At 51.5% G+C, this 12,607-nt stretch overlaps 1 protein-coding gene across 12 annotated transcripts in view; it reads right to left on the bottom strand.

Moving 5' to 3' along the window:
* The window catches only part of SPATA21 (spermatogenesis associated 21), a 51,036-nt gene that overhangs the window by 14,106 nt on the left and 24,323 nt on the right, over positions 1 to 12,607 (bottom strand). For 8 of the 12 annotated variants that reach the window (XR_008525699.2, XR_010138561.1, XM_054556379.2 and 5 more), the window contains 5 exons: positions 6,706 to 7,148; positions 6,223 to 6,308; positions 2,056 to 2,193; positions 1,062 to 1,133; positions 821 to 938 (listed from right to left, as the gene is read on the bottom strand). Coding sequence is in view for 10 of the 12 variants with exons in the window: in XM_054556379.2 (XP_054412354.1) it covers positions 821 to 938; positions 1,062 to 1,133; positions 2,056 to 2,193; positions 6,223 to 6,308; positions 6,706 to 7,148 (857 nt within the window). In the remaining 2 variants the exon portion in view is untranslated. Of the gene's footprint in view, positions 1 to 820; positions 939 to 1,061; positions 1,134 to 2,055; positions 2,194 to 6,222; positions 6,309 to 6,705; positions 7,149 to 7,883; positions 7,959 to 12,607 lie in introns of those variants that run through there. The other 4 variants (XM_054556378.2, XM_054556376.2, XM_054556373.2 and 1 more) reach the window with 2 other exon arrangements.

Genomic DNA, 12,607 nt, shown 5'->3' with positions numbered 1-12,607 from the left:
GGCGACAGAGCGAGACTCAGCCACCTCTGCTGAAAGCTAGCATTTATTGAGCAACAAGTATTAAAACATGTTCATTTCAAAGACAGGAAATGGAGGCTCGGGCTCCTCTGAGGCATGAGGGCCTGAAATTGCTATTTGAAGATCAACTGGACTGTTCTGCCTTCACCCTTTGCTTCTAGCCCTGGATGTTCATGTTGTTTCACCTATGGCTGTCTCTTCCTTAGATGAACCACTACCTACCCACCCACCTGCCCTGGAGACACATGGAGGCTTTTGTGTCTTCTGACCCAGATGGGGTCCATCAAATTCCTTTCCTGGGACTGCTCAGTGGGTGCTGCAGGAAGGAATTCCTCTTGCTGCACTAGGAGGGTGTGAGCATGGGGGCCGCCAGCTACCATCCCTCCCTCTGTAGGGAGAGCCTAGCTGAGCTCAAAGCCAATGCGCACAGACATGGATACGTGGAGAGAGAAAGACTTACTGGTATCATTTGGTCTCTGGGATCCCGATAGTCCTGAGGCCCCAACCAGTGATTTGAGCCATACATTCCCCTTTTGCTTAAGCCAGTTTTATTCTAGTTTTTTTTTCACTTTTTTTTTTTTTGAGACAGAGTCTCACTCTGTCACCCAGGCTGGAGTGCAGTGGCTCAATCTCAGCTCACTGCAACCTCCACCTCCTGGGTTCAAGCAATTCTCGTGCCTCAGCCTCCAGTTTCTTTCACTTGTGACTAAAAGTCGTAACTACCAAAAGTTCTCAGTGCCAAAATGCTAGATGCCACCTCTGTGTCCACAACCCTTCACCCCCAACAACCAGCCCCACTCACTTTGTGATTTCCTCTAAGACTGCCTCTGGTAAGGCCAGCATCTCTACCAGCAGGGACAGGATCTCAAAGAGTAGAGTGTGGGGGTTGTGGGGAGCCATGTCCGACAGGGCGTTCTGTTCTGGAGACATGGGATAGTGGCTGCCATTACCACTGGGCAGTCCTGAATGCCCTCTCCTCTCCCCACAACCAACCTCCCAGCCCCTCCTCCAGTTCTGACTACACTGGGCTCATCCCTGCTCACCCACAGAGCAGAAGAAGCGCCTGGTGTCTGTCATCACAGCCAAGAAGTCTTTGAAGTCCACATGACCATCTCCTGTGGAGGCCAGAGGAGCAGGGTGGGCAGGGACCTTCAGAGCAGGTCCATGCGTTGCAGCCCAGGCATGGTTATTAGAAGGGACTGTCTGGGTCTGATTATCAAGCAGTGCATACTCAATGCAGAAAACATGGGGCACACAGGAAAGTACAAGCTGAAAGTGCTCAGACCTGTAATCCCAGGACTTTGGGAGGCTGAGGTGCATGGATCACCTGAGGTCAGGAGTTCGAGACCTACCTGGCCAACATGGTGAAACCCCGTCTCTACTAAAAATACAAAAATTAGCTAGGAGTGTTGGCACACCTGTAATCCCAGCTACTTGGGAGGCTGAGGCAGGAGAATCGCTTGAACCTGGGAGGTGGAGGCTGCAGTGAGCCAAGATCGTGCCACTGCACTCCAGCCTGGGTGACAGAGCAAGACTCTGTTGCAAAAACAAACAAACAAAAAAAAACAAAAGCAAAAAAAGAAAAATTGTTAAGAATTTCTATGATGTTGGGTGTGGTGGCTCATGCCTATAATCCCAGCACTTTGAGAGGCTGAGGCAGGCGGATTCCTTGAGTCCAGGAGTTTGAGACCAGCCTGGGCAACAAAGACCCCATCTCTACAAAAAATAAAAAGTTAGCTGGGCACGGTAGTGCGCCTATAGTCCCAGTTACTCAGGAGGCTGAGGTGGCAGGATTGCTTGAGCCTAGGAGGTCGAGGCCGTGGTGAGCAGGGATCACAGCATTATACTCAGCCTGAGCAACAGAACCAGACCTCGTCTCAAACAACAAGAACAACAAAGGCATTTCTAGACTGTGACAGTAGAGCATTAAACCAAGCACAGGATCCTTTAGGTGCAGAGCCTCATGCAACTGCACAGGTTTCAAGCCAGTGAAGCAGGCCCTGCCTGGGATGCAGAGTGGAGACCTCTGCCGCTCACCATTGACATCAGCACTCATCAGGGCGTCCTCCACCTGGGCCGGCGTCACAGAGAAGCCCATTAGGAGCAGGATATTCTTCAGGCTCTGTGCATCTACCTCACCAGGGCCATTGAAGATCTCAAAGTAGTTGCGGAAGGCTGTGGGGAGGGCAGGGTTATGTGGGGTGGGGGCATTTCTTGTTTCCCTCATTCATCCCATCACCCCAACCACCCTCCTGCCAGCCTCCTCCACCATCAAAAGTGAAAATAAAAGAGCTGGGTGCGTTGGCTCACGCCTGTAATCCCAACATTTTGGGAGGCCGAGGCAGGCAGATCACCTGAGGCCAGGAGTTCAAGACCAGCCTGGCCAACATGGTGAAACCCTGTCTCTACTAAAAATACAAAACTTAGCTGGGCGTGGTGGTGCATGCCTGCTGTCCCAGCTACAACACTCAGCTAGGCTGAGACAGGAAGATTGCTTGAGCCTAGGATTTCAAGACCAGCCTCGGCAACACAGGGAGACCCCATCTCTACTAAAAATAAAAATGAAAAAAAAAAAAAAAAAAAAAAAGCTGGGCATGGTGGTGCGCATCTGTAGTCCCAGCTACTGGGGAGGCTCAGACAGTAGGATCCCTTGAGCCCAGGAGATCCAGGAAGCAGTGAGCCATGATCACACCACTGCACTCCAGCTGGATCAACAGAGTAAGACCCTCTGTTGACTCCAACCCAGATTTTGCCATGGGGCTGAGAAACCTGACACCACACAATCTGACTAGTACACGGCCTTTGTATCAGTGCTGCTCTGGGACGTTCTCAGACCCTTCCCATCCTCTGCTCTGGTCCACACAATGCAGCGATCCTTGCGACCTTGTCCATCCAGATAGGTGACCAAGGTCTAGGGCACAGACTTAGTCAGAAAAACTGTCCAGTCATCTAACCTCTGAGCCTCAGTTTCCCCATTGTTACAACAGGAATAAGCATTCTACTCTTTTGAGAACATGGCTATAAAGAGCCTAGTCCAGTGTCTGGCACATAGTAGGGTGCCCTAAAGTGGGTGGGCTACTGGCGCTGAGTGGAGGCCACTAATTAGCTGAGCTGTTGGCACCCAAACCAAACCCTTGGCCTGGATTTGGAATAGACAGCAGAGTGAGTCAAGGGGACCACAGCGCTTTTTTCTTTTCTTTTTTTTTTTTTGGTGAGACGGAATCTCACTCTGTCACCCAGGCTGGAGTACAGTGGTGCAATCTCGGCACACTGCAACCTCCGCCTCTTGGGTTCAAGTGATTCTCATGCCTCAGCCTCCCAAAGTGCTGGAGTTACAGGCATGAGCCGCTGCGCCTGGCCTGGCTCTGCCATTCAATGAGCCGGATTGCTCTTATGTTGAAGCCCTAACTCCCAGTACTTCCAAATGTGCCTGTGTTTGAAGATAGGGCCTTTAAAGAGGTGATTAAGTTAAAAAGAGGCCTTTAGGGTGGGCCCTAATCCAATCCAACTGGAGTCCTCTTACAAAAAGAAAATCTGGGCTAGGTGCGATGGCTTACACCATCCACCCAGCACTTTGGGAAGCTGAGGCAGTAGAATCACTTGAGTCCGGGAGTCTGAGACCAGCCTGGGCAACATAAGAGACTCCATCCATCTCTACAAAAAATTTTAGAAATTAGCCAGCCACAGTGGCACATGCCTGTAGTCCCAGCTACTCAGGAGGCTGAGGTAGAAGGATTACTTGAACCCTGAAGGTGGAGGCTGCAGTGAGGTAGCATCACATCACTGCACTCCAGCCTGGGTGACAGAGCAAGGCCCTGTCTCAAATAAATAAATAAATAAATAATAAACGCAAATTTGGGCACACACAGAGATACCAGGGTTGCCCATTCACGGATGAAAGACCATGTGAGGACAATGAGAAGACAGCTGTCTGCAGGCCAAGCAGAGAGGCCACAGAAGAAAGCAACCTGATCTTGGACTTCCAGCCTGTGACAAAAGAAATGTCTGCTGTTTCAACCATCCAGCCTGCGGTCCTTTGTTAAGGTAGCCCGTGCTGACTGGGACGGGGGCATGGGCAAGTTGCTGCACTCATGTGAACCTCTATTTCCATATCTGTATGATGGCCATGACAACAGTGCACCCTCTTGGAGGTATTCTATGAACTCAGTGCTGGCACACAATAGCCTCTGTTAGCCTGGAAGTCTCTGACAAACAGTGCTGAATGGGAGGGAAGAGGTGGGGCTAGGATTGGTGTTGGGGCACATGGTGACCTGTCGTGCGCAGGCACTCCACAGAAGGAAAAACCAGAGCAACTCTCAGAAGCAGGTGTGATCGCTCAGAATGCCTGGTGGTTTGAGCCACTGGAGCAGGGCAGTCGGCCCTTTAATTGCCAGACAGGGATTGGGAGCTGTGGGACCTTGAGTCTCTGAGTCAAAGTGGCACGTTGTTCATGAACTGCTCAAGGAGGTGGGGCAGGGAGAGCTGCACTTAGGAAGGTGGCTAGGGAGTTGTATATCATTATTATTATTACTATTATTATTATTATTATTTTTGAGACGGAGTCTCTCTCTGTCACCCAGGCTGGAGTGCAGTAGCGCGATCTCGGCTCACTGCAACCTCTGCTTCCCAGGTTGAAGCGATTCTCGTGCCTCAGCCTCCTGAGTAGCTGGGATTACAGGTGCCCGCCACCACACCTGGCTAATTTTTGTATTTTTAGTAGAGACAGGGTTTCACCATGTTGGTCAGGCTGGTCTCGAACTCCTGACCTTGTGATCCACCCGCCTAAGCCTCCCAAAGTGCTGGGATTACAGGTGTGAATCACTGCTCCCGGCTGGAGTTGTATATTATTTTATTTTTAAGAGACAGGGTCTTGCTCTGTCGCCCAGGCTGGAGTGTAGTGGCATCATCATAGCCCACCGTAACCTCAAACTCCTGAGCTCAAGTGATCCTCCCACCTCAGTCTCCTGGGTAGCTGGGACTACAGGCTCATGCCACCATGTCTGGCTAATTTTTAAATTTTTTGTAGATATGGGGGGTCTTACTATGCTGCTTAGGCTAGTCTTGAACTCCTGGCCTCAAGCGATCCTCCTGCTTCAGGCTCCCAAAGCGCTGGGATTATAGGCGTGAGCCACTGTGCCCAGCCACGGTAGAGGGTTTTAATACTAAAAGGGGTGAACTTCAAGGATGGGGTCACAGGGAGCTAGTGAAGACAAAGGAAGGGGCCGCTCTGGCCAAGAGGGTTGCAGGCTTTGGGGAGGAGTAGGGGATGGAAGGAGGATGTACATCCATTCTTCTAGGGCCAGGGTGATGGGGGAGTGGGGTCACAGGGCCCCATCCTGAGGACAATAGAGAGCAGGGTAGGTGTTCAGAACTTTTTAAACTTTTTGGTGAAGGTGAGATGCGGTGGGAATGGGGTACATGTTTAGGCTGATGGCCTTGTTTAATGGTGAGGGACTGTCTAGGATGGGCAGGGCTCCTGGAGCCCTGTCTCCCATCCAGGGTGCTCTGAAGAGGACCAATAGAGCAGGCTTGGGTTAAAGGAAGCAGAAACTATTCCAAAACCTAAAGCACTGTGCAGGGCATCTGTCATTCTCTCAGAGAGGCAGCTCTGGCACAGGGAGAGGGCTGGACCTCGAGTCAGAAGACCTAGCAGGAGGCCGGGCGTGGTGGCTCACGCCTGTAATTCTAGACTTTGGGAGGCTGAGGCGGGTGGATCACTTGAGTTCAGGAGTTCGAGACCAGCCTGGCCAACATGGTGAAACTCCGTCTCTACTAAAAATACAAAAATTAGTCGGGCGTGGTGTCACACATCTGTAATCTCAGCTATTCAGGAGGCTGAGGTAGGAGAATCGCTTGAACCCTGGAGGCAAATGTTGCAGTGAGCTGAGATCGCACCACTGCACTCCAGCCTGGGCAACAGAGCGAGACTCTGCCTCAAAAAAAAAAAAAAAAAAAAAAAAAGACCCAGCATGAGTTCTGGCCACCCCAACCCAGCAGCTTTGTGAGCTGGAGCCCATCCCCCACCCAGCCCTGTCCCATAGGCCAAGTGCAGAAAACCCCTGCTGGGTCTGCTACACAGGGCTCTGGTGGGCATGGCGGCAGCCATGTGATCTGGAAAACACCCCAGTCCGCCCTGCGCCTATAAACCCCCAAGGACCAAGGGTCCTGCCTGTGCTGGGACCTCCCTGACCTCCCTGCCCTCACCTTCCTCTTGCTTCAGGGTCAGTTGCTCCTCGGACTTCTCCCGGTTTTCATAAAGCTTTTGGAGGCTCTGCTCTTCCGGCTCCTGCCTGCGGAGGACAGAACCCCGACCCAGGGCAACATCCGGCCGCCCACCCTGCCGATAGCTAGGGGAGGGGTTGGGGGAGCCTGCAGGAGGAGGTCGTGGGGGAGGCTTTGGGGAGCCCGGAGAGATCAAGAATGGCAGGAAAAAGGAGACCCAGAGGAGAAGTGGGACACAGGAGAGGGGACTAGAGGGAGACCCCTTTGGGGGAGTTAGAAAAGGGGTCAGAAGTGGGAGAGGAGGCAGAGACATGGGAGATGCGGAGAGGAGACACATGAGGAGAAATGGAGAGAGGGGGACACACGAGGGAACAGGCAGGTGCAGGGACAGGGACCTGCATCCGGGACAAGGCTCTGATCTTGGGGCCTTTCAGGAGAGGGCGGGTGAGCAGCAGGGGCTCCTACCGTGCCTTGGCGTAGCTCAGGGTTCTCTCGCTGCTCTGGTGCAAGAGTTCCATCCTTCTCCAGCCCAGGTCCAGGGCAGGGCCCAGCAGGACAGGGCAAGGCATGGAGGTGGGGACCGGGGCTCCCATGGGGGCAGGCTCTGGCCCAGGAGCTGGCAGCTGGGCCCACGATGGGACACTGGCAGAGACCGAGGCAGGGGTCTGAGGCAGGCTTGGGGCTGAGGTGGGGACCGGGGTCAGGGTCCTGGGGGACTTCTGGGCTGTCTGGGACCGGGCCTTCGAGGCTCTCCGATGGGAGGCCTCCATTTTCTCCACCTCCAGCAAGCACTTCATGAAGCCCTGCCGGAAGTTCCCGAGGCTCTGTGTCCCTGCAGCCACCGCAGGCTTCTGAGGCTGCTGCTGCACACGGCCTGGCTCTGGCCTCTCTCCAATGTCCCTCACCTCCTGGGGATAGGGGAGGGGATCCAGGAGGCCTCTAGTGGGCCAGAGTGTCCCACAAAGCTCCTCCCTGCCATCCCCTCTCCAGAGATCCTCAGACTGCCCCTTACTCTCTGAGCCTTTGGAGGAGGTACCCCAAATCTCACACACACCCCACTGTGCTCCTGCCCCACGTCCTCCCCAACACTTGACTTGCCACCTCCAAGTGAGCTGTATTTTTTTTTTTTTTTTGAGACAGGGTTTTACTCTGTCACTCAGGCTGGAGTGCAGTGGTGTGATCTCAGCTCATTGTAGCCTTGACCTTCCAGGCTCCCACCTCAGCCTCCAGAGTAGCTGGGACTATAGCTGCGCACTGCCACGCCCAGCTAATCTTTTTTTTTTTTTTTTTTTTTGAGACGAAGTCTTGCTCTGTTGCCCAGGCTGGAGTGCAGTGGTGTGATCTTGGCTCACGGCAACCTCCACCTCCCAGGTTCAAACGATTCTCCTGCCTCAGCCTCCTGAGTGGCTGGGACTGCAGGTGTGCACCACCACGCCCAGCTAATTTTTATATTTTTAGCAGAGATGGGGTTTTGCCACGTTGGCCAGGCTGGTCTCCAACTCCTGACCTCAGGTGATCTGCCTGCCTTGGCCTCCCAAAGTGCTGGGATTACAGGCATGAGCCACTGCACCCGGCCCAATCTTTGTATTTTTTGTAGAGACAGGGTTTCACCATGTTGCCCAGGCTGGTCTGGAACTCCTGACCTCAAGTGATCCTCCGCCTTGGCCTCCCAAAGTGCTGGGATGACAAGCGTGATCCACTGCACCCGGCTGAGCCATGGTCTTGAGTGAGTTACTCCTGGTCCCACCACTTGGCTTTGTTCATGCCTGTTGTCTGCCCTCCTGACCAGAAGGTAAGCATTATGAGGGCAGGATCTTGGATGCCTCTTTTATTCCTGTATACCCACTTCTCATTCACTCAGCAACCCCAGGCTCTCTTGCCCCTGTTCCCTCCCCTCAGAGGGACTGGCTATCCCCATTCTGCCTCTTGCCAGGCCAGGCTTTTCTCCCAATCAAAGACACTGTGCTTACCACACACTCTCTCTTCCTAAGTTATCAACTTCGCTTTCCCCACCAGATTACTCCTATCAGCATGTAAATATATTATCATCTTCCCTCTTTTATTTTGAAAGAAATAGGGTCTCGTTTTGTTGCCCAGGCTGGAATGCGGTGACACGATCTCAGCTCACTGCCACCTTGAATTCCTGGACTCAAGAGATAATCCCACTTCAGCCTCCCAAGTAGCTGGGACTACAGGTGCTCACCACCAGGCCCGGCTAATATTTTAATCTTTTGTAAAGACAGGTCTTGTCTTTCCCAGGCTGGTCTCAAAACCCTTGGCCCAAATGATCCTCCTACCTCAGCCTCCCAAAGTGCTGGGATTACAGATGTGTGTCACCAAAACTGGCTAATCTTCCTTCTTTAAGAACAAAACAGGCCGGGCGTGGTGGCTCCCGCCTGTAATCCCAGCACTTTGGGAGGCCGAGGCAGGCGGATCACAAGGTCAGGAGATCGAGACCATCTTGGCTAACACAGTGAAACCCTGTCTCTACTAAAAATATAAAAAATTAGCCAGGTGTGGTGGCGGGTGCCTGTAGTTCCAGCTACTTAGGAGGCTGAGGCAGGAGAATGGCATGAACCCAGGAGGCAGAGGTTGCAGTGAGCCGAGACCGCCCCATTGCACTCCAGCCTGGGCAACAGAGCAAGACTCTGTCTCAAAAAAAAAAAAAAAAAAAAAAAGAACAAAACAAAGTCTCCTGATACCACCCCCACCCCTGATCATCCCAGTTCTCTGCTCCCCTTCTATTGCAAAATTCCTTGAAAGCATTGGCTGTCCTGACTCCCCACTTCCATCTCCAATCAGGCTCTGCCCAGCACTCTCCAAAGCTGCTCTCGCCATGCCACGGTCAGATCTCTGCCCTCATCTGAGTTGACCCCTTGGCAGCATTAGACACAGATGCCCATTCACTCTGTCCTTCTGGAAATACTCCCTTCTCTAGACTCCCGCCCCTCACTGGCTGCTGTGCCCCTGCCTCCAGTGCTGGCTCCTCCTCACTCGTGCTCCATTTCTCAGTGTTGCGGAGACCCAGGGATTTGTCCTCAGTCCTTCCCCTGCTAAAAGTCATCCTCCTGCCCATGACTCCATTTTCCTCACATTTCTTTGTCCTTCCTAATACCAGATGTCCTCCTTGACATCTCTTCTTGGGTGTCTAGAACAGGACCAAAGCAGAGACCTCAGGTTCCTCTCATCTGCTGCTACCCAGGCTCGTGTCTCACTTCATGACACCACCGGTGGCTCAGGCCCCAGACCTAGAGTCCTTTTATTCTTTTCCAACTTTTTTTTTTTCTGTGATAACATACACATAACATTTACCACCTCTGTTTGTTTGTTTGGAGACAGAGTCTCACTCTGTTGCCCAGGCTGGAGGGCAGTGGCACGATCTTGGTTCACTGCAACCTCTGCCTCCCGTGTTCAAGCAATTCTCCTGCCTCAGCCTCCCAAGTAGCTGGGATCACAGGTGTGTACCACAGGTGTGTATTTTTAGTAGAGACAGCATTTTACCATGTTGGCCAAACTGGTCTCGAACTCCTGACCTCAGGTGATCTGCCTGCCTCAGCCTCCCAAAGTGCTGGGATTACAGGCATGAGCCACCATACTCAGCCACATTTACCATCTTAACGATTTTCTTTCTTTCTTTCTTTCTTTTTTTTTTTTTGATGAAGTCTTGCTCTGTCGCCAGGCTGGAGTGTGGTGGCGTGATCTTGGCTCAGATCTTGGTGTGATCGAGGCAGGGTTCAAGCAATTCCCCTGCCTCAGCCTCCTGAGTAGCTGGGACTACAGGTGCGCGCTACCATACCCGGCTAGTTTTTTGTATTTTAGTAGAGACAGGGTTTCACCATGTTGGCCAGGATGGCCTCGATCTCCTGACCTCATGATCCACCCGCCTTGGCCTCCCAAAGTGCTGGGATTATAGGTGTGAGCCACCACGCCCGGCCAACGATTTTCTTTTTTTAGAGACAGGGTCCCGCTCTGTTGCCTAGGCTGGTCTTTTCATCTTGTAGAACAGAAACTCCATATCCATTAAATAATAACCTCCCATCACCACTCCCCCGGGCCCTGGCAACTACCATTTCCACCTTCTGTCTTTACAGATTTGACTAAGAATCTCATATAAGCGGAATCGCTTTGTCTTTTTGTGACTGGCTTATTTCACTTAGCATAACATCCTCAAAGCTCATCCATGTGGCAGCATGTGTCAGAATTTCCTCCCTTTTTAAGGCTGAATAATAGTCTATTGTACGTACAGACCACATTTGGCATATCCATTCATCTTGGACACTTGAGTTTCTTTCATCTGTTATCCATTGTGAATAATACTGCTATGAACATGGGTGTACAAAGATCTCCTTGAGACCCTGCTTTCAGTTCTCTGGGGTATATACCCAGAAATGGAGTTTCAGCATCATATAGTAATTCTATCTTTAATTTTCTGAGGAACTACAATCTTTCTCTTCTCTTCTTTTTCTTTTCTTTTTTGAGACAGAGTTTCACTCTTGTTGCCCAGGCTGGAGTACAATGGCGCGATTTTGGCTCACCGCAACCTCCACCTCCCAGGTTCAAGCGATTCTCCTGCCTCAGCCTCTGGAGTAGCTGGGACTACAGATGCCTGCCACTATGCCTGGCTAATTTTTGTATTTTTAATAGAGAGAGGGTTTTGCTATATTGGCCAGGCTGGTCTTGAACTCTTGACCTCAAGCAATCCGCCTGCCTCGGCCTCCCAAAGTGCTGGGATTACAGGCGTGAGCCACCGCACCCAGCCTATCATACTGTTTACCACAGTAGCTGTACCATTTTACATTCCCACCAGCAGTACACAGATGTTCCAGTTTCTCCACATCCTTGTCAACACTTGTTATTTTCTGTTTTTTTCTTGTTTATAGCAGTCACCCTGATGAGTGTGAGCCTAGAGTTCTTTTTTTTTTTTTTCTTTTTTTGAGACAGAGTCTTGCTCTGTCGCCCAGGCTGGAGTGCAGTGGTGCAATCTCGGCTCACTGCAACCTCCGCCTCTTGGGTTCAAGTGATTCTCGTGCCTCAGCCTCCCGAGTAGGTGGGATCACAGATGTGCGCCACCACAGCCTGGCTAATTTTTTTGTATTTTTAGTGGAGACGGGGTTTTGCCATGTTGCCTAGGCTGATCTTGAATTCCTGGCCTCAAGTGATCTGCCCACCTCAGCCACTCAAAGTGTTGGGATTACAGGCATGAGCCACCACCCCCGGCCTAAACTGTATTTATTTATTTACATGTTAATGGTCTAGACTTTCCGCCAACTAGGTCACAAGCTCCATTCACCATGAAGTCCCCAGTTTTACAACTGTGTTTGGTATGTCGTCCTCAATATGTATGTTAACTAAACACTGATTATTTCAGTTTTCTCAGTGACGTCTGAGAAGCAAGATAATGTAAATGAAGCACTTGGACAGAGTAAACGCTCAGCAAACAGTATGGTTGAAAATAATTATAGCTGGACGGGTGTGGTGATGGCTCACGCCTGTAATCCCAGCACTTTGGGAGGCTGAGGCAGGCAGATCACCTGAGGTAGGGAGTTCGAGACCAACCTGACCAACATGGAGAAACCCCATCTCTGCTAAAAATACAAAATTAGCTGGGCGTTGTTTGCATGCCTGTAATCCCAGCTACTCGGGAAGGCTGAGGCAGGAGAATCGCTTAAACCTGGAAGGCGGAGGTTGAGGTGAGCCGAGATCACACCATTGCACTTCAGCCTGGGCAACAAGAGCGAAACCCCATCTCAAAAAAAAAAAAAAAAAAATTCTAGTTGAGTATTCTGACAGCCTAGAAAAGAGACCCAATTTTCCCATGCCGAAGACTCCTTTAATTGTTTTCCTGAATTAAGGGCAAATGCTCTATTTCTGTCAAGCCTAAAACAAACGAGCAATTAAAAGCAGTTCTGGGCCGGGCGTGGTGGCTCATGCCTGTAATCCTAACACTTTGGGATGCTGAGGCAGGTGGATCGCTTGAGCTCAGGAGTTGGAGAACAGCCTGGGCAACATGGTGGAACCCTGTCTCTACAAAAAATACAAAAATTAGCCAGCCATGATGGCTCGTGCCTGTACTATCAGCTACTTGAAGGGGCTAAGGTGGGAGGATCACTTGAGCCCAGGAGGCGGAGGTTGCAGTGAGCCAAGATTGTGCCACTGCACTCTAGCACTCTGGGCGGCAGAATGTGACCCTGTCTCAAAAAAAAAAAAAAAAAAAAAGCAGTTCTGGGGCTTCTGCTCCATTGTGATATTGGGGGCCCAAGATGGTGGCCATGAATCCAGCCTCACTGTCATCATGGCCCTCCGGGGACTCCCCATGGCCCTCTGGGGACTACAGGGCTTCCAAAGTCCGGGGCCTCTGCCCCTGTCG

This window comes from Pongo abelii, chromosome 1, assembly GCF_028885655.2.
Source record: "Pongo abelii isolate AG06213 chromosome 1, NHGRI_mPonAbe1-v2.0_pri, whole genome shotgun sequence".
NCBI lineage: Eukaryota > Metazoa > Chordata > Mammalia > Primates > Hominidae > Pongo > Pongo abelii.
This window is presented reverse-complemented; position numbering and strand designations above follow the sequence as displayed.